The following is a 24,038-nucleotide window of genomic DNA, read 5'->3' on the forward strand; positions in this document are numbered from 1 at the left end:
AGGTGCTACAGGATGACCCTTTGTTCTTTTGGATAAATGTGATACTCGCAGCCCTAGGAAGGGCCTCTGCAGCGAAGGGTAAGACTGAGAAATGGGTAGGCCCTGTTATAAGTATTGCAGAGAGAGGGAGAGAGACCGTTGGAAAGGGCAGGGCAGAACAGGGCAAAAAGGCAAGGGCATGCTCAGGTCCCCCCACTCCCTTTCAAGTGCATCACTTTTCAAACTAGAGGCGCCTCGGCTGTGTCAGTTCCATGGAAAGCAGGGTTTCCTAGCAACAGCAAGATCACAGATGACATCACAGCCCGCAATGAAGATGAGGCGGGTTACCTAACAGACAGCAGATGCTGGTTCTCTCTCCCCTCCGCCTCTCCCAAAATCCAAGAAAGAAAAAAAGATCTCCGAGCAGTCTTATATAAGGACACAAGACTCATTCCAAGATAATCCGCCGAGCCCCACAATCAATTTCGTCCTGTCAAAGTCATCAGCAGCCCCCAAATTGGTCTGCTTGCCCCAGGGCAGATTATGGTGGTTGCCACACAGTAGTTTACAAAACAGAGAGCTCCAACGATGCGGAGGATCCAGGAGTTTCTGCAGCTGCAGGATCTATCGCCGGTTTACACAAGGAAGCTAGAGCAGCGCATCAACATTAATGGCATCTATTCCCAGGTGTTATTACCATCATTTATTCCAGGTGCAGAACCCGGAGAATCCCAGGTTGCTCAAGTCCTGGAAATCGACACTCAAAGCAGCAGGTAGGAGATAAAAAGCATTTGAGAGAGTGAGAGCAAATCACACTGTGTAACTAGACAATAAAGCGACACTGTATCGACTAACTTGACTATATTGAAGCCCTGAACTGCACCAGTCCCCCCCCCAGAAGACGAGGCCTATGAGTACTCGACCCAGGCAGGGCTGTACCACTTTAGTTTGCAGGAGGGGCTCACAGGATCGAACTCCCCTCCATTCAGAATTCCCTCCACATGGGCAGGTCAGGGAGGAGGGTTCCAGCCTAGCCTATGCCCTGACATGCTCTCTCACTGGAATTGGTCTGCACAACTGAGCGTCAGTTTCACCACGGGAAGCCAGACCTGCAGTCTGAAGTGGTACAACCCAGCAATCTATGTCTCACGTCACTGACTGGGGAAGTCTAAGCTTTGGGAAATTTAGGCCTTTCTTGAAACCCCGGGAGCATAGGAAGCTGCCTTTTACCGAGTCAGACCCTTGGTCCATCTAGCTCAGTACTATCTACACTGACTGGCAGCTGCTCTCCAAGGTTTCAGGCAGGAGTCCTCTCCCAGCCCTGCCTGGAGATGCTGCCGGGGATTAAATACGGGACCTTCTGCATGCCAAGCCTATCTAGGGGTAGAGGGATCTGGGGAAGAGTTTCCACATTCACCAGAAAGCACTTGAGGTTTCTGGGATCATTAAACCTAAGGGCCGTTCAGATGTTTGCCAATTTACCCCAGGCAAGCAGCAAGTTGAAAGCCTGAATAACCTATCACTAGCCCTTCAAGCTGGGCTGCACGACTTTGGCTCTTCAGCTTCTGGACTACACCTCCCATCACGCCCCCCCCCGCTAGTGGCCCACTGTCAGGGATGATGGGAGTTGTAATCCAACAGCAGCTGGAGAGCCAAACCTCTGCAGCCCTGCATTAAAGCTACCGAGGTTGCTCGAGGCCAAGACGACAGCACACTTTTGGGGAGATGCGTAAGCAGCAGCTGAGAAACCCACACCCATTCCTGACTCAAGTGCAAAGATGCCATCGCCCCCAGGCTGAAGCAAAGGCTTAAGTCACAGCTTGTCCCAACAAAGCAGTTGGCACAAAGCAGAAGGGAGTTGACTACCACACGGGTGTGAGTATCAGGTGGCTATGAGCCAAGCTTCTAGCCACTTGCCTGTGGAGAGTAAGAAATTTCCTCCAGGCGGGGTGATTATAACTAAAGTGGGGGGGGGAGAGGAGAATATTTTCCTTTTAGGTTACAATGGTATATGTGGGAGCAGATGGGCTACAAAGATACTGGAGGGGCTACTAGCTTCAGAGAACCCCCCTTGCAAAACTGTTCTTAGCCAAGACCCCCCACACCTGGGCTCAACCAGGCTTCTCTGCATTTGGGGGGCACAGCAATTTGAGAGCTTTCGCTTGCCTTATCCTTTTAGAATCTGGCCAGGAGAGCACTGACAGAGGAGCGTACGAGCTCTGGCATAACTCATGCGCACTTAACATGCAAAACGGACTTGCAGCAAGCAGGAGGAGAGCCTGTTGCAACAGGAAAATTACTGGGAATCTGAAACACAGCAGCCATGAAGAATCTTTCCCAGGCGACAAGGCCTGAAACTGTATGTCTACAATTGCAGCAGCAAAGGGATTTGTTTTCCCCCGTGTCCACAAAGCTGACTTTGATTTTGACAGAGGCCTCGGGTTTCTCGATAGCTCCAGCCTTGTTCTCAGACAATGCAATGACCCCCTCCAGCTATGGTGCTCCCATCTGCTCTTCCCAGGTTTCAGTTGCAATGGGAATCTGCAGTTGATGCTTCTATACCTCCTCTTCACACACCACCCTGAGATGGGCTAGGAGAAGCATGCAGCATTCGGCACCCTTTCTCCAGCATTATGGGACCTCCAGCACAGAATGCTCCGGTCTAGCTCTCTAATACAGATTTTCTGGCCATTTCTGTCTTTTGAAGAAGCAAAAGGAACTGAGTAGACTTGAAGGTCAAGAAGCCAGTTAATGGAGTCCAATAGCAGAGAAGGCTGCCGGCTGCCGCTAAACACGGCATTCACCACTGAACGGGTATGCTGATCTGCATGAAGAGATGCAGACTGACTGGAGAGAAGAAAAGGAGTGGGAAGGAACTTGCGAAGATTAATATTAAAATGTGATTCATCTTAGCAAGTCCCAGTTTACATAGGGTTTGTCTGAGCTGCTCAATTCTGCTGCCGTTTGGACTCCTAAATGATGCCTAAGAGCTATGCCGAGTGACTCATGCCAACACTGTCTGGACTAGAAAAAGGCAGATGTGACAACTCATCGAGTTACAATTCTGTCTCGGAAGTGGAAGGGAGTGAAGCTTGGAATCTGATGAAGGTGGCCTGAAGCAGGGTGTGTTTTCTGGAGGGGCTGGGTTCCTTCTGAACTCTCCAGTTAAATGCATCTGAGATCAGCAAAAGCAGGGCTACAAACCTGATGTTCTCAAATGGCTTCATTACATTTCCCCAAGGCAGAGTACATGGTCCCTGCTCCTCCTTTATCTTGTGAGGTAGTCAGGCTTAGAGCAAGTGAGTGAGCACAACTGGCCACTGAACTCAGATCTCCCCAAAGAATCCACCACTCTAAGCACTATGCCACTTTGCCTATCTGGTTAATTAATATGAGGTGCTTCACTCTAAAGCGAGAGTAGGCAACCTTGGCTCTCCAGCTGTTGTTAAACTACAGCTCCCATCATCCACAGTCACACTGTGGCTGGGGATGATGGGAGTTGTAGTTCAACAATAGCTGAAGAGCCAAGGTTGCCTACCCCAGCTCTAAAGGGTAGCAACTGCAAACCTTTCCAGGGATGGTTTCAAAGTCAGTCCTGTTTACATTGCTTCGCTGGCAAAGGTTTGCAAAATGTCTAGCAAATGTTTGAAAGCCAGCACAGTGCATTAGTTAGAGTGCTGGACTAGGACTGGGGAGACCCGACTTCCAATCCCCATTCAGTCATGGAACTCACTGGGCAACTGTAGGCCAGTTGCTCATCTCTCAGTCTAACCTACTTCACAGGGTTGTAGAGAAGATAAAAATAACCTTGTTCACCACTCTGGGCCCCTTGGAGGAAGAGCAGGATATAAATGTAAAAATAAAATAAAATATTGAGCATGAGAGGTTAAAGATAAGAGTGTCTCCTGCTTGAACCACCTAGAATTATTAAAAGAGCAACCCTCTTCCTCCATCGTCTCCAAACATTTTTTGCCTTTGGCCACATGTGTCTCAAAAATGAAGAAAATCCAGGTCATCTTGTTCAAAAAGAGGAATGCACTGCACAAAGTATTTGTGTCTCCAAAAAAGGAGGGCACACCAAACCCAAACCTAACGATCACCCTTGACTCTCAAACTCCCCAAGCAACTTCATCCCTGAAACTCCCAATGAATGGCTTTATTTTCAACCCCCATCCCCTCAATCTACCTGCAGAGAGTCTGTTTGCCTCTCTGCTCTGTGCTCCCTAAGGGACCGGGCTTTCTCCAAGAACTAACAAAGCATGGTTGCTGTAGCAACCGGTGGCAGCGGAGTCACCCAGGTGGATGCTGCCGCCTGCAAAAATCTAGTTTCCTGGCCTCTCCATGCAAAGGGCTGAATGGCATTGGCCAATGCTAACCTATTCGTTTTGAAAAGCAAGAAGCCAGACTTGTCCAGCTATAGATGGCAAGAAGTGTTCCAAGAGACACCCTTCAGTTCTCCCAACAAACAGGAGCTGAACGCAGGCCCTCCAGAGATGCCGCTTTCCCTCTTGCTTTAACAGACAGGCGCTAATGCTGAATAGATCAAAACGGATGCCTGAGAAAGGAGGTGGCCAACATCTCTCCAGACGTGTACTTGCACCGATTAATGCCTCCGCTCTTTAGATCTTTCATACTTCTGAGCCCATGGCGAAGCACAAGCCTTTGAGTGTCAGTTTCAAAATATCCTTCAGTGGCAAACACAAAACAAAAACAAAAAAACCCTTCCAAGAGGCACAGCTTGCTCGATTTAAGTATTGCACTAATTATTATACACTACTATGGCTAACACCGCTGTCACTGAGATAGCTCCAGATCACAAGGCAGAGGGTCTACAGCTTCCCAGCTTTTATCTATGTTAAGCTCTAAGCCATTTCCTACAAAGCACGTGGCATACATCTACACCTCAATGAAAGAGAGGAGTGCGCCCATCTCTAAGTCAACAAATCAGAAAACATGTGGAGGCTTAAAGTGGCACAGTCAAGGTTAGGACATGTACTAACTGCATTCTGCAGTAATTCATAGGAACACGGGAAGCTGCCGTATACCAAGTCAGACCCGTGGTCTATCTAGCTCAGTCTTGTCTTCGCCAGGGGTGTCAAACTGTGGCCCTCCTGAAGCTCTTGGCACCATCATCCCCAGTCAAGGTGACCAGTAGCCAGGGATGATGGAAGGCCACAGTTCGACAGCCCTGGTGTAGACATTACTGAGCTAGATAGACCAATGGCCTGACTTGGTATAAGGTAGCTTCCTATACAGCAGGTCTGCAATGACTGGCAGCAGCACTCCAAGGTTTCCAGCAGATGTCCTCCGCAGACCTACCTAGAAATGCTGCCAGGGAGTGAACTGGGGACTTTCTTCCACTGAGCTACAACCCCATCCCCTAAGAGGAATATCTTACAGAGCTCACATACAGTTAGCCATCCAAATGCAAACCAGGGCAGACCCTGCTTAGCAAAGCGTCTTTACAGAATTCCATGGTCAGGATCCAAGAACCACAATATTAGTTTGGCAAGTCAAAAGGGGGCTTGGATGGGATGTTTTCCCCAAAGAGCAACCCTTCTCAGCTACAGCAAAGAGCTTTTGAAACTCCAGACACTCAAGATGCCAGATACAGAAATTAAGGTAGGCACATGCACACATGTGTGTGTGTGTACACACACACACACCTCTCTCCCTTACAGTTGCTTTCTGCAGGGGTATTTCAAAGGCAAACACCTCAGTATGTGTGTCTGGATTAGGGTTTTTCTTTTCCAGGAAGAAGTACTGCCATCTAGTGGAGAATTCAGATGCCAGCTTCCAGTTTAGCCATTTAAATCACTAAAATATACTTTATTTACTTCCATAAATAAGCGCTTCTCCTACGCACACAATTAAAACATCTGCAAGGATGCTACAAATGCTACTGCAATGGCCCACTGGGTGAGTTATCTAGAGGAAAGGCTTTTCAGTATCCTTGTTTAGAGAAGAAAGGATATTGAGTAAGGCAGGAATGTTCACTGGTTTTGTTTCCATTGGTGAAGCTGCATAAACCTTATCTTGTGCCTTTTCCCAACCCTAAGGTATTATTCTAACACCATGCTCAAAGTGAAGGTGATATGTATCTCACTTCTTCTCAGGCAGTCTTTAAACCATCTCACTTCTGCAACAGGCGAGGCACAATCTGAAACTGAATCATCTCCCTTGGAGCACGGCTCTGATCTCATATCCACCCCACCCCTGCCATTTCATAGATGGCGGCTAGGCTCATTTCAGAACATACAGTGAGCCAGCAAGCAACTGAAGAAGCCAGCCCTCCCGAGCAGCTGGCCCACTCTTTCTTCCTACCCATTCCTAGATGTTTTACATATTCCTTAAAGCACGGGTGTACAACTTCAGCCCTTCATCTGTTCTTGGAATACACCACCCATCATTCCTGGCTACTAGCAACTGTGGCTAAGGATGATGGGAGTTGTACTCCAACAGCAGCTAGAGGGTTGAAGTTGTGCCGCCCTGCTGTAAAACAGATTTTGGGGCCTAGAGAAGCTGTTGCTCCTAAACCTCTCTTTCCCACGTCACTCCATCACACTTTTATTCAACGATAAATAGTGAAACTGAGCAGAAAATTGTCTTTGGTACAAGATACCATGCAATTAATGAATGATTTTCACAAGGCTGATCCAATCCAAATGCACAGTACTAGTAAAATTAATGTGGGGCCCAGCTTAAAAGATTTCTTTTGCTTGCAAACTGAGTGGATGCTGCACTTCAGCTGGTTCTGCGTAAGCTTTCTTGGATCCAAGAGCGGATGGCACGGGCTGCTCCACTGAATTGTCAGAAGCTACTGGACTCGCATCAGGATCAAGAGTAACTGTCAGTGTTCATGAGGAATTCAGCTCACACCATCAGCAGGTAAATACTCACATATATGGGAAATGTGGAGTCAGAATTAAGAATTCTTTGAGCAACCGCACTTCCAACCTTCCTCAAGGCAAAGAAAATGACCAGGACCAAGTGCCACCACAGAGAAGCAGCAAACCCACTGCAGACCTTTATTGCATTCTCCCAATGACTGACCCGAGTATTTGAATCCCTCATGGTTTATTCCGCTCCTCATTACCTCAAAAATCTCAAGGATCTTTAAGTCAACGCTGTCAATTGTTAAATGCATTGAATTGTAACATCTGGTTGGTTCCCGTTCCACAAGCTGAAAACCAAGACTGGGGATGCACATATTTCCCCTCTCAGGGCTGTGAGCATCCCACTAAAGTGCAGAACTGGATCCTGGCCTTGGAGCTGGACACCACCTTTTTTGTTTGTTTGTTTGTTTGTTTTAAAGCAAATTTCTAGCCCTCACAGGTTTTCAGAAGAAAGGTTTCCAAGTGTGTGTGGGGTGGCTGGTGAAATCTCCCAAAGCCAGGAGAAGAGAAGGTCTCCAGTAGTCATGGCCTCATTGCCCCTTCCATGACCAACAGAAACAGGATTATACAACGCAAGCAAACATATGCATATTTAGTCCAAATCTGTGAATAATTAGTCCATAATTTGCAGGGGCACAAAAACACAGTTTTTCCTGGTACAGAATTTGGGTTGTCTTCACAGAGAATTTTGATCTTAGCAGAGAATACACACTGTTCTCCCCTTCCCTTCCCCTCTGCAATTCACTGTAAAAGAGAACAGTAGCCTGGTCATTCTTATCGTTTCAGAAGCCATTAAAAGCTGCTTCCATGCTTCTTGCAGACCACTTACATCAGATACAAACTGTGAGCGGTTGGAAAGCTCCTGTACCTTGCACCCCCACCCCCACCACTCACCCTGATCAATAGAATGCTGAGGAAGCTGGCTAAGTTGGCTATTCACTATCCCTGCATACGTCCGCAAGAACTCTTCTTCGCTGGCGGTTAACTGAAAAGGACACAGTAATGTCAATGCATATGCACAGCCAAAAAACACCACACAGGAGCAGGGCCCATGTCTAGGTACAACTCAGATGCCATTTCAGTTCAATTTCATTTCTCTTACCAGTGTTTCCTGTAACAGGGATTCCCAGGTGTTGTTGACTACAACTCCCATAATCCCTAGCCCAAGGCTACTGCAACTAGGGATGATGGGCATTGTAGTCAACATCTGGGAACCTCTGTTACAAGCAACATTGTCTGCCATTTATACAACTCTGCAGGCATCCAGTTACATAGTTAGGAATCATAACCCCAAAGTGCTGTTTCACAAATGGTACATGGAGCGCACACCAACGGATCCCATGAAATTCAATGGCATTTGTACAGGGTTGTCGCTACATAGATGGCTTAAAACACCACATTAAACTGAATCCCATTTTGCTCAATAGTGGGAGATGTATTTATATGTACAAAGAAGCCAAAAAGGCTAATATTTAGACAACAAAACACATCCTAAATAGATGACGTGACCATCCCAATATCCAGCAGGGAATTAAAACATGCCCTGCTAAATTATATTTCTCAATAAATAATATTTTTTAAGCAGACTTCTAAGCAAAGTGACTGAAATCTGGCCCCAGCATCACCTACAATTTGATTTATAGCATTTTGGTATACTAGTCAGGAAACAACAGTTAGCAAACTACCTTATAAAACTGAATTAAAATCAAATTGCCCTTTTCAGGTACCCCTGCACCACACTTTTCAAAAGGTACCCACGGAGAACTATCTCCAGATAGTCATACTGCCTCCCACATCAATCCACCCAGAAAGATTTAAAACTTTGAAGCAAAACGAGTCTGTTGAGATTGTGAGCACTTTGGGGACAGACAATCAACTTATTCCTTTTCTGTGCAAACTGCTTTGAGAACTTTTGCACTGAAAAGCAGTATATAAATAGGGGCAGTAGTAATCATCATCATCATCATCATCATCATCATCATAATAGGCACTTTGCCTGAAAAATCATCTACTGAGGTAGGCAATCCTGGCTCTTCAGCTGTTGCTGAACTACAACTCCCATCATCCCCACCTGCAATGTACTGCAGCTGGGGATGATGTGAGCTGTAGTTCAAGAGCAGCTAGAGAGCCAAGGTTGCCTCCCTGGGCTTACTATAAGCTTCCAAGCCATCGCCTGCAGCAAGCAAGCATTACCTCCACTGACCAGGAAGGGATACTTTTGCAAACAGCAAGACATCTGGTTCTTTTAGGCCCCCAACAGGTCACGGATGGCTAACACAGATATGTGTGGCCTAGTAACTTATGTGAGTGTATCTGCCCACAATACTTACATTTGACCCCATCTTCCTAAGCATAAGGAGGACTCTCACTTTCTGCTGAATATACATCTCCTCCGGACTCTTCCCGGGGACACCCTCACGGTTCATTCCCCTCCTCCCAGGTCCCAAGACGCCTAACACCACCACCAGAACAAAAAACAAGGGAAAAGATTTAGTATGTAAAGAACAATTACCGTGAGGAAAGAGGCCAAACAATACTAATAGCTAAAATCATCATTCTCCTGTCCATGCCTCTTTTTCTGGCCAGAAAAAAAATGGCATAAGCCGTCCAGCTGTGTTAGAAAACATTATGGACAGAGTGTCATGTAGGATCTCCTGAGAATGGCCAGTTAGAACGGCCATCGAGTGAAACTGACAAGCTTCTTTTCCACAGGGAAGGGAAATTTCACTGTTCTGAACAAGATGTTGCCACAAGGCTATGCTGCAGTGACACAGCCCTGTGTGCACCCCAGCAGCTTTTGGAGTGAGCAACCAACCAACCAACCAAGTAAGTCAGTTTCCCTCACTTTAAAATAGGAGATTTTACAACCACCACCCCAGCAGTGTGCAATAAGGTGAATGGCTTAATCAGAGCCACTGATCAGAATTTGCAACTGGGCATTAAATTACAATGCTGTGTACACATCATAGTCTATGTAGACTTCCAGTTCCTCCAAGCCACACAGGAGATATAGTTTATAAAGAGTAAAGAAGCTAAGAACAGGAAGTAACGGCTTACATTACCTGCTTGCCTGGTAACCTCAGGCTATGAGAACGTTCAATCAGAACGGCCAGAAAGAAGCAATCAAAGGTATAATGTGGGCCTTGGGGAAAGCATATAGGTTGCTGCCTGCAATAAAACATACAAATAGATTGTAACATTTGATTCAGATGCTTGTAATTTCTACAGAATTGGTTCAAACAAGAACATGGCCACAGTTTGGCTATACGGACAAGTTTAACCAAGAGAACCATGCCCATTGGCTCCCTGATCACCCAAAACAAGTGGTATTGCTACTCTGCAAACTTGGTCTGAAATAAGTCACCATTGAATTAACCTTTAACTAACCTTAAGTGGCACAGTAGGGAAATGCTTGACTTAATAAGCAGAAGGTTGCCGGTTTGAATCCCCACTGGTACTATATTGGGCAGCAGCGATATGGGAAGATGCTGAAAGGCATCATCTCATACCGCACGGGAGGAGGCAATCGTAAACCCCTCCTGTATTCTACCAAAGAAAAACCACAGGGCTCTGTGGGTGCCAGGAGTCGAAATTGACTTGATGGCACACTTTACCTTTGACATGTATGGTGCATAGAGGCAAAGGAAACAAATATTCTAAGGGGTTTTTACATGGCTGAAGAAAGGAAAAATCTCTCCTCTCCATCCAGTAGATGGCACCACGTACAAGAATCCAAAGCCCCCAACTCCACACCTTATAGACAAATTCGGCCCAATTCTACAGATTACTTTATGCCAAGGAATCGATAAAGGATTAAAAAGGGGTATTAAATGGGGAAAAGGACACAATTCTACACTTAGGGATCCAATTCAGGCTGTTGTGGGAGAGCATTTCTCTCTACATTGCTAACAAATCCATCCAATACAAATGAGATTCCCTTATTTGTCTCTAGGTATACCAGAAAGATTAAAGAACTAACCACAGAACTTTGTGCCATTATTCCAAGTACCTAAGTGTTAGCGTTGCCACGGCTTCAACAAAAGGGAAATTCTGTTTCTGTACAGAGACTTTCAAGCCCTGTCTAAGCAAGGACGGATTGCCAGCAACTAACAGAATAGCCAAAAATAGACCCAAAGGTCATCCTGAGGTGGGCTGATCACAACTCTTATGTTAACCCACCTCCTCTGAACAACGTCTGGGTCTGACCATTGGAGGTCATCGCAAGTCAGCATGTGGGGAATTTATTTATTTGATTTCTATTCCACTGAATCCTATGGCCTCAGAGAGGCTTACAGAGTTATTTTGAAGTGTTAATATGCAAGGAAATAGAGGTTCAGCAGTCCATAGCAGTTCCATGCATGGCTCTGAAGAAACCTGGTTCCTCATCTGACTTTCAAGACATCTTCTCCTGATAAATGTTATTATCTAGAGATGCTGCCCCATACTGCTCTCGAGAGACAGCTTCACTTTCTGAATATGCTCAGACTCTCAGTATGCTGAGACTTCAGGGGAAAGAATTTGACAGATGAGCGACAACCCAGTTACCTAACTGTACACACTGATGCTGAACTTAAAAAGAAGGGTGTTGCTGATATGGGTGAGGGTGAAGATGAAGATGTCCAAGTTACATAAGGCTTTATTATCAACAACACCTTAAAGATGGTCCAGAAGACCACATGAAAGCAGGACAGACGCTGGAGCACTGGCACAATGCACGCCAAACTACTAATCTAAGGATATGTTAGCCACTGTGCTTTCCACTACTATATCAATAAACTGGAATCAACTTATATTTGCAGGTAAGGGAAGACATGATAGAGCTATATAAAACAATGTACAGTGTGGATCAGAGGCTTTTCTCACTCTCATAATATTAGAACCCAGGGTCATTCGCTGAATTCTAAGCTAAATAAATCAAGCTAAATACCTGGAGATTCAAGATAGACAAGAGGAAGTACTTCTTTACACAATGTGTAGTGAAACTATGAAAATATGAATTTGCCTCTGCTGGATGTAGTGATGGTCACCAATCTAGACGGTTTAAAAAAGAGATTAGACAAATTCATGGAGGATATGGCTACTAGCCTTGATAGGTGTATTAGGATCAGAGGAGGCACACCCCTGAACACCAGGTGCACCAGGGATGGGGGGTTGCCCTCTTTCCCCCACTTACACCTGGCTGGCTGCTGTATGAAGCAGGATGCTGGACTAGATGGGCCTTTGGCCTGTTCCAGCAGGGCTGTTCTTATTGTGTGCAGCTGCAATTTGGTTCCAAAGAGAACAAAAGGTGTATAGCTGGGGCAATGGAAAGCTTGTAGACAAGCTGATGGATCCCCCAGAAGCTCTATCACCTGAACCTCCCCTCAATATCACACCCTCCCCCAGCTTGCATCACGATACCACACAATTATTTTCCTCGCATCCACTAGAATGCCCAACAAAATATTGGTTTAAGGCTGTCACAAGCTTTTACTGCTGCTTACCTGGTTCGGCAGGGTGAAGAAAAGCTCACTGGAATACTTAATTCTGTTCACAGCTCAGAAACACTGCAAAAGCTACCCTGGGGAAACAAGGTATTGATTTTAATATACAACCTGAAATAAACTGCAGGGCTTTAAATGGTCTGGAATTACTCAAGCATTGTCTAACCAAAAGCATGAGTCAGCTCCCGTATAAACGCATCTGTATTGTACACCAGTATAAGCAAGTGGTGGTATTCAGATGCAAATTTAAATCTTCTGCATGCTGGAGGAAAACTATCACTAGAAATCAAGAGGATAAGGAAAAGAAGCTCAGTTAAAACGTATAAAATAAAGCAAGCCAGCAGGAAGAATGGAAAGTTAGCTTCCATGAAAACTTTTCTTCATGGCACCTGAACCGACAAGTTGCCTATGTACAGATTTTATCTATATGGATAAAATGTTGTTGTTTTTTCATTTTCACATAGTGAATACACCACTGAACAAAGTTTAAATATTTGCTATTTTGATGTAACCCCTTTTGGAAACTTTAATTATGTGAGTGTTTTTGTTGAGAAAATTAGTGCAAATTAATCTGGACTGCACCAGTTCAGGTGTTAGATGGGGGCTTACAAGATCTATGTATCAAAAGATTTTCCCGTAGATAGAAAACTGATGTGCCAGGGAGAAAGCAAGAGTAGACCTCTTCTTCCTGACATGCTAGTTTTTTAAATGCATGGGAATGTTCTTTTGTTCCTTCACGGAAGAGGCTTCAACTTTGCAAGTCCCCACCTGCAGTCTGAAGTGGCGCAGTCCAGTCACAAGCTGACTTCCTCATCTGAAAACAAGGCCAAAGGAAGTATTCTTCTAGAACAAGCAAGGGCAGGCAATCTTGGCTCTCCAACTGCTGCTGAACTACATCTCCCATCATCTCAGCCACAACACACTGCAGCTGGGGATGATGCAAGTTGAAGTTCAGCAACATAATTCACAAGGACCACTGGCCAAGTCTGCAAAGCCTCCCTGTTGCCCTGCTTGAACCGGGAGCATGCCCTAACAGTACTCACCACTCCACTGTGGCTGCACATTTTAAAGGGAGATCAGTAGTGGGCAGGCAACCTGCCTTCTAGTGAAACTTCTCCCGCCAACTAAGGAACCCGATGAAGGTTCAAGTAGCCCTCTTCACAACACAGCTCAAAAGTGACGGATTTAAGGAACACACACACACATGTGATTTTCAATCAGAAGAGAGTGACTGGTAATCTCAAGAGTCAGCTTATTCCTCCTATCCCACAAAGCATCTGGAACAGATGCCAGACTAATCCCCAGAATGTCTTCACCAGGAGGGGACACTGCAGCTGAAATTCCTGCAAACTTCTTTTACAGAAGAACTCTCTAGGAAGGGTTAGAAAGAAGTAAGCCAACCTGTCATTCCTCTCTCTTGCATTATCCCCAAAGGAGATACTTTTCCGAAGAAAAAATTGCTCACGAAATCTTCCACTGATTAGTTCCTGCTATATTTATTTATTTATTAAACTTCTATACCGCCCAAACTTTTGTCTCTTTTTGCTGCCTAAATATGCAATGAAGCCCAAGGACAGCTCTGACCATTTACAGTAACAGCTCATTTCATTTCTGTAGACTTCAAAAACCAACTCCACACCCTTACCACACACAGAACCATGGGAAACTTCTTTACACTTGAGTCACAAATGTGTTGAGGGGAAACAAAAAAGATGAAACACACAGTGGTAACCACTCACACCACATATTAGCTTTCCTAACAGCCAATTCTGCCACTCTTTTTTGTCAAGGATACATTTTCAAGATGTTAATTAACAGGAGCATGGATACTCCAAAGCTTCACTTGAATTAAGAATGCACAAAGAAGGATGTTCCTTGATACCGTAGAAACATGACAAAGTATCACACCATATATGAAACTTGGTCTAGATATTTCGAGACCACAGTTTATTGATGGAAATAATAGCTCACCCGAATATGAAGAGAAGTTCTAAAGAAAAGGGCAGGAGCCCCAGCAAACCTGTCCTACCAGGAGCAAAGACAGGAAGGAACTGGGGATCTGATTCCTGGAGCATGCTGGGGGAGGGGACGGACTTCCTGCTACCTGAAAATTACCTGAAATTTCCTGTCTACTGAGAGCAAGGAGTGGAAGTTAACCCTTTGTAAACAATGACCTCCTACTCTGAGGGATAAATAATTCATCCACAAGGATCCACAAGTTTAGGTTTAGCTCAGTAGCCATCCATTCTTTGTGGTCATCATCAATCCTGCCCCACCACTACTTCAGTTCCTTTTCTGGCACATGGGGAAGAGGGCTTAGGAGAGAAGTGGGCCTTCTGTCTCTTGCACTGGGAGATGGAGAAGGTAAGAAAGAGGGGAGCCCTCTCCTCTTGCTGTTTCTTACTGTCTCAAAAACGGCAGTGGAAATGAGATTGCTGGGGAGGAGAACTGTGTAGTGTTGGTGTCCTGCTCGCCAGAGGGGCTGGGGACACTTGCCACTGGCAAGCCAGAAAGTGAATTTGTAAAGGCTTGTTTATACATACCCAGGAAAGGCAGTTTAACAGCCCTTCTGGCTAAGGAGAGTGACAGAACTGGGAAAACAGTCCAGTTATTTGTAAAGATAATTAATCTCTTCTTTGCGATACACTTTTCCAATTGGCCCACACACTGGCAAAGCTCTGAAGCAGGCTCTGCCGTCAGTTAAAATATGTTCTGCATTTTCTTGTCCCCAGCATACATATTTTGCAAGCAAAGCCCAACAAGAACTCCAGTGACTGCATCCAAAACCACAAACCACCTCCATGGCAGCCTTGAGCACAGAACCCCATGTCCTGGTGTCCAAGGCCGTGTGTAAGGATTTTTGTTTCAACCAAAAATCTGAGATGTTCAACTCTACGTGAACTGCCATGAATCAGGGTCCAGAAATACCCTGTAACAAGATACGGGGGTGTGGGGATCTGGAGCGTGTGGACGTATGCAAAGATGATGACTAAGGTCCCAGAAGTAAGAAGCAATGCATACCCAGACAGCTGTACAAACAGCTGAGCTACCAACAGGGCCTACAGCATTGTTCATTATGCAGTTTGGAGAATGGATCTGGGGGGCAAGAGTCACGTTCCAAAAGCAGCTTAACCAAGCATCTGTTGGGCGATGCCAGCCTCAGTTCCCCATCTGCGGAACCTGAATGAATGGGCTGCTATTATGAGTAGTAATAATGAGTTAAGTAACAGCAGCAGTGTTTGAGGAACTACACTCACTTTCCATGTTTTAGGCCACTAGCTCCACACTTGAGATGTGAATTAAGGAGGGTCCACTCAGTGACACATATGAACCAGAGCAGACAGCAGATAGCATCTAAATTCAAATCCTCACCAGCAGTAAATTCAGTTTCTTGACACAAGCTTTGGACAAAATAAACCTTTCTGGTCTTTACCAGCATGAAGTTAGTGAGCTTAACTGGTTCTTCATCTGGTATTGCCTATGCATAGGGCTCAGGAAATCCACTAGTCTACTTGTCTATGATGAGTGAAAAATGATGCCTGATAAGTGAAACAAATCCTGACGAGTAATGTACCAACATAGCTCAACAAGTTAAGAAAAAAATGTCTGGCTGGTGAACTAAGCCAACATTTCTTGACCCCTGCCCATGCACAACAAAGAGACAAATTATAAATTGTATGTACATACAGAAGTCCATCCGCCAACCCCTTTCAGCTTCTTCACTAAGAACGCAAGCTGCTTCAGATACCTAGTCCAAACAGATTTCCATATGACCAATGCTATTTCCAAACCAAAGGTTTTCACCTTTTCACCTTCAGAAAACTCCATCTACACTGAAATGTCTGCTGAATAACTCCCACTCATCTGCCACAGCATCCCAGCATGATGCAAAGGATTCTGGGACATTATCTACATCATGCATTGACCAGGCCACTTGGGCCCCACTTGAACAGACAGTGTAACCGAGACACAACCAAGTGGTGGACAAGCTCTTTCAGGGACACTTGTCTGATATTCCTGATTTATTTATTTTTTGCTGAGGACTGGCAGGATCCCCCCAAACAGTTTGACAGCCCTTTTTTTCTACAGCAAAGGCTTAATAGGAAATGGCAACCAAAGCACAGGACAAGATGAGAGATTTCACAAGCCCCACCCCAGCCCTGAGTTTAAAAACCTGCACTGAACTGTTTGCTTCAATTGGCAATATAGTTATCCAAGCTTAAAGTCTGTTGGACTCTGTAGCTACACTGCAGGACACTTCAGCAGTCACAGTATGACCACTGGGTAAGTCGCTGCATCTTTTAAGCTGTCTTAATTCATAGTGAGATGTGTCAGTTAACACTGGAGCACTAACATCTAAAAACCAATCTCCACAATCCTGATTATTTTGTTTTTATTCGGTCCTACAGGCAGCTGGAGACAGCATTAAGGCATTTCTCAAGAGAGATGCAAGCAATGCAGAATCCATAACACTTATCCATTTATAATTGAACAGTGAGATCTGGAATACTTAATGTCATTTTTTGGTGGTGTGGGAGAGAGAACATGTCAAGTTTGCAGGGATTCTCAGGCCTCCTCGTGTAAGATTTCAGCTATGTTTGACTTCAGTTTGAATTCTCCAAAGGTTGCTTCCAAGCAAGGTTCTCAATTGCCCAGTTCAGTTTTTATACAAAGCTTTTACAGTCCTCTTAATGGGGGCGCGGCGGAGAGATGAAGCCATCTATACATTCACGTTTATAAACCCAAATGTGGGAAGAGTTTCCTTTCCTGGTTATGCCCTCTGCATTTCTATAGCTCCTTTCATGAAAGGATTTCAGCACATATAGAGAACATTAATAAAGCCCAAATTCAAGAACTAGTTAATTCTGTCTGGCCACATGGAGTCAAGTTAACTGTGAATTACTGTTGAGCTTGTTCCTCTCCTTTCTGGCCTTAAGGCATATGCAAACCATTACATGTTTGCCAACATCACACTATCAGCACAGAAAGACTGCTCCTGTTCTACCTCATGTAGCTGGATCAGCCAGCTGATGTGCCTGGCCCTTTCAAAGTCAATATTAATTCCAAGCAAGAAGCAACAGCTTCATTCTGCCTTCAGGCTGACACGCTGCAATATTCAGATAGGTAGGCAGAGACTTTATGGTGCAGTAGCATCGAGGCCATATTACACCAAGCACTAGAGGGCATGTGAACATGCCTTAGAGTCAGGCCACCGGCTCATCTAGCCCAGAATTGTCTGACTGGCAGCAGCTCTCCTTGAGTAAGGGTCTCTCTTAGCCTTACCTGGAGATGCAAGGATTAAAGCTGCAACCTTCTCCACTGAAAGCATGTGCCACTGGTCCCTTCCCAAAGGGGCCATGCTTTCAAGCAGCTGTGTAATAGCTGGGTCTCTTCAGGGTTGCTAAACATGCAAACTGTTAACAGGGAACTGTTTTTGTCAACTCTGTTTGGGGTAGGGAGCTTTTTTTCAGACAGAAGCTGGAGCATAGGAAGCTGCCTTATACGGAGTCAGACCATTGGTCCATGTAGCTCAGTATTATCTACACAGACTGGCAATGGCTTCTCCAAGGTTGCAGGCAAGAGTCTCTCTCAGCACTGTCTTGGAGGTGCTGCCAGGGAGGGAACTTGGAACCTTCTCCATGCAAGCAGGCAGGTGCTCTTTCCACAGTGCCCCCATCCCCTAAGGGGAATCTCTTACAGTCCTCACAGACGTTGTCTCCCATTCAAATGCAAACCAGGGTGAACCCTGCTTAGCAAAGGGAACAATTCATGCTTGCTACCACAAGACCAGCTCTCCTCCCTAAGAAGCTGCCATCTACTGAGTCAGACCCTTGGTCCATCTAGCTCAGCATTGTTTACACTGACTGGCAGCTGTTTTGTGGTAGTGAACAGGGATTGTCCCCTTTGCTAAGCAAAGGGTACTTCTTGGTTTGCATTTGGATGGCAGACAACATGTGAGCACTGTCACCTGTAAGATATTTCCCTTAGGGGATGAGGCCATAGCTCAGTGGTAGAACATCTGCTTGCATGCAGAAGGTTCCAGGTTCAATCCCTGGCATCTCCAAGAAGGGCTGGGAAAGACTCCTGCTTGAAACTTTGGAGAGCTGCTGCTAGTCAGTGCAAACAATACTGAGCTGCACCAGTTGCAGGGGAGTAACAGCAGGAGAGAGGGAAACTTCTGCCTGTGGCTTCCAGTGGCATCTGGTGGGCCACTGTGCGAAACAGGATGCTGGACTAGATGGGCCTTGGGCCTGATCCGGCAGGGCTGTTCTTATGAGCTAGATGGACCAATGTTCTGATTTGGTATAAGGCAGCGTCTTCTGTCATAGATTAAAGACAACTACATTTCCCAACAGAAAAGGTTTGATCAGTCTTCCAGAAGAATGACCAAAAATCTGAAGACAACAGTGCAATATTGTATTTGCAGTACAAAAAAGGTGCTCTTGGCCATGGCGACAAACCCTGCAGGCGTTAACACAACAGTATATCTATTTCAAGATCTCCCACAAAATCTCATACAGCTGGTAACAGAAATACCAGCAACAGCCACTGGAGGGAGGCTATGCTGGGGCTGAATAGGGCCAACCAAGTATCTTCAAACACGTGATCATGCAATTCTTCTGGATCACACAAAAGATGTCACAAGCCAATGCAAGTACTGAAAGAAGTTACAACCAGGATGCTAAGAGCTACTTTAGGCATGCCAATATTTTTTAAAAAGCATTCATAGCAAGACTTCCATGCCATTCCCAGCACTGTTCTTGAAATTCCCCTTCAATGAAGCATAGATGGTTTCTGTTCAAAAATCACAAATCCAATGCTCTGCTGATCATGTGGAACTAGTTGCACAGTTCCTTGGATCTTGATTTATAATTTGCCTGCTGAAAATGGGATGAAAATTGGCTTGTGCAGGTCAATTCCAAAAGGAGATATGAAACTATGGGGAGATACAGGTTAGGGAAACTGATAATTAAAAAAAACTATGTACAGAAGAGGCTGAATTCATTAGATTGATCTTGTAGTTAAGAATACACTTTCACCAGCCCACAAAAGGTAACCTGCCCACTGAGTTTATCTACGTGTCACAGAGCAGTGTGAGTAATGTCTTTGGCCAGCTAGTCACCTGGAAGGAGTTTGGAAAAGGGGCAGAGTATAAGGAGAGAAATGCCTGGTTGTAGGACTCAATTGAATGTGGAAAACTGAAAGCTGCATGGCCTGTTATATACCTCCCAAGATCTAATACTCATTTTGATTTCGCTGACAATAAAAGGAAACCCACAGCAAAAATAATTCTCTAGTGGCCAATATTTTGGGAAGTTATTTCTCATCATTGTGATTCACACAATGTTTCACAAACTGTGCATCCACTAATCTTTACTTCAGGGCACTGTGAAGGTTCTCTCAGAACTTACTTTAATTATGACACAGTTTGAAAAACAGATGCCACAAATATGTCAACGGCTTCATCTTCTTGTTGCCATCACAGAAGCAACTGCAAGTTACTTTGGCCGCTTATACACATATGGCAAGTTACAAATCAATCCACAGCCTTTAAATAAAAAACCATAAACACAAACCAGTAATTATTTGCTGGGGGGGCGGGGGCGGGAATTAAAAGCTGATTGTGAAGTCCATGAAGTTTGAGGCCAGGCATCACTTGAATAGCAAACCTGGTCTCACTTCACAATTGATTTAATTCATTTTGTGACAGATTTCTCATCTTTTTTATTTCAGATTGCTCATCTTTTAAAAGACCCTGCAAGTGGTTAGGCGAATGTTCTACAGGACAATCCCAATCTTCTTCCAACTGGAAGACAATCCTGGATCTCATCTAAAGACTGGCTTATCACTAGAGTCAAAATTTTAAAAATCTAGGCACACTCAAAGTTCCTTATCATATAGCAGTCCATCACCACGTCGCACACATCATCCCAAAAATGTATTCCAAATAGCATTGTCAGTCAACTCAACAAGGCAAGATGGAGGATAGCATTCACTTTGTGTTGACCTAGTGGAGAACTAAGGAGAATGGTTCATCTTGTGACTCAATTCAGTCACACAAAACTTGACTAGGAAAGTATGTAGAAGTCCACACCTCAAAACAGGCTTACAAACTTATCTGGTAAGAGAAGGCATCCTGCCCAATAAAACAAGTTTGTAATGTTAATTGTTGTGAACCATCTCATTCCTTTACCTTCAACATCTTCAGACCAGAGCAGAGGTATGCAATGCATTGGGTTTCCTGCTTTATTTTTATAGTGTCAAATTATTGAAGCTTTTTGTATGGCACTTGACAATTCATTTGGAAAATTCCTAGGCACCTGAAACCCCAGTGTTAGTGCCTATGTATCTCTGTGTCCAGGGGTAGGCAGCCTTGGCTCTCCAGCTGTTGTTGAACTACAACTCCCATCATCCCCAGCCACAATTTATTGGTTGAACAAATTGTGGCTCGCGATGATGGGAATTGTGGTTGTACCCAAAGGTACATAGGCACCAAGTACTGGGGTTTTAGGTGCCTAGAAGTTTTCCAAATGAATTGTCAAGTGTCATACAAAGATGATCAATATTTTGACACTATAAAAATAAAGCAGGAAACACAAACTATTTCCCCATTTCACAGAACAGTTCATTTAAACTAATTAGTATAAGTCACATATTATTACTTAAGAATTAGCCAGGAAGCTGACAACACATCAATTTCCTGCACTCTCCACAAACTCAAACTGAATATACGGATTTTTCCACCTGCAGTTGTGTGTCTGTGTGTGTTCCAATTTTGTTGCATTGGGGTGTTGCATTCACAGATTTGTTTGTTTGTTTTAAGACAGGATTGCAGGGAAGGAAATGTCCTCAGCAGGGTGTAGTTTCCTTCCTTTCCAGACCAAGTGACATGTAAAACTATATTGTAATAGGACTATTAAACTCAAGGTAATTTTCAACAGCACCTTTCTTCTTCACACACTTGTTAGTGTGGACTGTGAAGATATACTTCTGAAACCTTGCAGACAATGATTTAGAAAAAGGCTTAATCAATGCTAATTTACTGTATGAGTCTTTTGCAAGTAGGGAATGAAACTGATACAGGGCTGAGGAGACAAGAGGAGTGATTATTAGGCTTTATGCATGGCCTGCAATTAATCACTGCAAACCTGATTTATACAGGATTAACATTAACGATGTTAAATACTTATCAGACTGCCTTATTCAGGAGTGTCTCTACTCCAGAAGATAGAGAAGATTTGCTAGACCATCTTACACAGTAATTGAACAGCAATTGTACAATACACACCACGATTAACCCATATGAATGGCTTAGTTACCAAAACTTCATTGTGCACCAGTAATTACAGTATATGGATTTCTGGAGGCTTATTGCATATGATTAAGACCAAATATTTTTCCTGCATTCAGTCAGAATTTGATACTCCATTTATACTTTAAAAGGTTACGTTTACAAGAATGCAACTGAGCTGACCTGGACACTGAAGGCCAGTTTTTTCTATGGCCCCTGACAACTAGGCAAAGAGGTACCCTTTTATCAGAGGGAGCGCAACTGTCTCTATTCAGCCCAGCAAAGCATCCCTCTGAGTGGCTGCTTGCTGGTATCTCTCTTGTTTCTTTTCTGCCTTGAAGACTGAAAAGATTGAAGATTGCCTTTGGGACAGAGAACCACGATCTCACGTCTTTTACTATGTAAACCATTTTGAAAGATTTTGTGTTGAAAAGCAGTATACGAGTATTCTTAATAATTATTTATACACCATTTCTCAAAGAGTTTTCAAAGTGGTTTTTGTAGAAAAAGAAATACTGCAAACAGCACAAGAAAACTGATGTTTGACCCTGGATAATACCATGCTATATACACTGTCTTTTAAGAGTCTTCCAATGTTTAAAACACCATCTGAAAGTTGCACAAAAACAGAACACCACACAGACAAGCAGGGAGGTCAAAGGCAAGCAGTGTTTGGAAGAGCACTGTATCAACACAGACCAAACCATACCACACTGGAAAGTCCATGTGAAGTTCTGGAAGATTTTGAAGGCTCCTGAACCACAGTTTTGAAACTCAGGGATGCATGTTTGTTTTGAAAACCCACCTGTCAGTTGCACATCCTGACTTGCATATTGCCGTTTCTCCACACTCTAAATGTCTTTATATTATTTTCTCCCCATCTTGCCCTCTCCCTGCAAAGCCTTCCCCAACCCACAGCCTGGCATCACTGGCCAAGTAAACCTCCATGAGAGCTTGCACTGAGTTCACATGGAAGAGAATGAAAACACTATTGCATGCATGAGCTCACATCTGATTTCATATCCAAAATCTGACTGCCTAGAATGTGTGCAGACCATTCTCTTATTTCTTCACAGATAATTCCAATGTGTTATATAAAATAATATTTCTAAGCCCAAACAGTTCTAGCAGCAACCCTGAGGCTGCCAAAGCTGGATCCGGCCATAGCTCAGTGGTAGAGCATCTGCTTTGCATGAAGAAGATCCTGAATTCAATCAGGTAGCCCTGGGACAGTCCAAGACCCTGGAGACCTGCTAGCTCAGGAGTGATCAACCTGAGGTTCTCCAGCTCTTGCTGGACTACAGCTATCACTCCCAACTGCAAGACATTTACTGCTGCTGGGAGTGATGGGAGTTCTAAGTCCATCAACAGCTGGAGAACCTCAGGTTGGCCATCTCTGAGCTAGCTGCTCTCCAGGATCTCAGACAGGGCTCTTTCTTAGCTTTACCTAGATATGCTACTTGGGACTGAACCTGAGCTAGTTGCACCACAGATGTGTCTCTAAAAAAGACAGGTACCAAGATACTTAGCCCTCCAAAATAATAGGAACATAGGAGACTGCCTTATACCAAGACAGACTCTTGGTCCATCTAGCTAAGGATTGTCTGGGTTGCATAACTTCGGCCCTCCTGCATTTGTTGGACTACAAACCCTACCACTGTATACCTCTTGGCTCTGTGGCTAGGAATGATGGGTATGATAGTCCAACAATAGCTAGAAGGCCACAGTTGTGCAGCCCTGGTCTGCAATAAATGCAGCAGCTTCACCAGGGTTTCAGGCAGGAGTCTTTCCCAGCCCTACCTGGAGGTGCTGCTGCTGCTAGGGACTAGACCTGGGTCCTTCTGCATGCAAAGCAGACAGATAACCGTGATGAACACACAGCTACCAAACCGAGTCAGACCCTTGGTCCTTCTAGCTCAGGACTGACTATACTGAATGACAGCAGCTCTGGGGGGGACCTCCTGAGTGCAAAGCAGATGCTCCACTACTGAGCTACGGCCACCACCTCAACTCTACCACCTAGAAGACACCCGCCAGAGACAGGACTCACGGGGGTGGGGGTGGGGAGAACGACTAGTCCTGCAGTAGTAAGCACGAACCTCCCCCTTTCCTAAGCAGGGTCTGCCATGATTGGCATTTGGGTGGGTGGCGGCAGGTAAGCACTGGGAGACAGGGAAGGTTCCCAAAAGGGGATATCTGGACGGCATCCCAGAGCACCCTGCCACTGATTGGCCTGGAGTCTCCAGCATCCGGCCCCCATCCCCAGGTGAGGCTGGAGAACCACCCTGGAGCTCCCAGTGGCTTAATATCGTGGGGAAGGAGAGGATGGTGGAAGGCAAGCCTCCAGGCACCAGGGAAGGGAGAGCCAGAGCGACTCCATGATGGGAG

The 24,038-nt window shown here is 44.9% G+C and overlaps 1 protein-coding gene and 1 long non-coding RNA gene across 2 annotated transcripts in view; one reads left to right on the forward strand and one right to left on the reverse strand.

The window, feature by feature from the left end:
• CTNNBIP1 (catenin beta interacting protein 1) overlaps positions 1–24,038 on the reverse strand; it is a 30,196-nt gene that overhangs the window by 5,819 nt on the left and 339 nt on the right. Inside the window, exons 2-5 of the mRNA XM_053281073.1 lie at positions 12,359–12,435; positions 9,938–10,043; positions 9,206–9,327; positions 7,770–7,860 (exon numbers count right to left, since the gene is read on the reverse strand). Of these exons, the coding sequence (XP_053137048.1) occupies positions 7,770–7,860; positions 9,206–9,301 (187 nt within the window). The 5' untranslated portion in view covers positions 9,302–9,327; positions 9,938–10,043; positions 12,359–12,435. The remainder of the gene's footprint in view (positions 1–7,769; positions 7,861–9,205; positions 9,328–9,937; positions 10,044–12,358; positions 12,436–24,038) is intronic.
• LOC128338510 (uncharacterized) lies at positions 269–20,503 on the forward strand. Its single transcript, XR_008312645.1, has 3 exons — positions 269–752; positions 9,588–9,701; positions 20,093–20,503. It is a non-coding gene; the product is annotated as an uncharacterized LOC128338510 (long non-coding RNA).

The sequence above is a fragment of the Hemicordylus capensis genome, chromosome 16 (genome assembly GCF_027244095.1).
Source record: "Hemicordylus capensis ecotype Gifberg chromosome 16, rHemCap1.1.pri, whole genome shotgun sequence".
Taxonomy (NCBI): Eukaryota; Metazoa; Chordata; class Lepidosauria; order Squamata; family Cordylidae; genus Hemicordylus; species Hemicordylus capensis.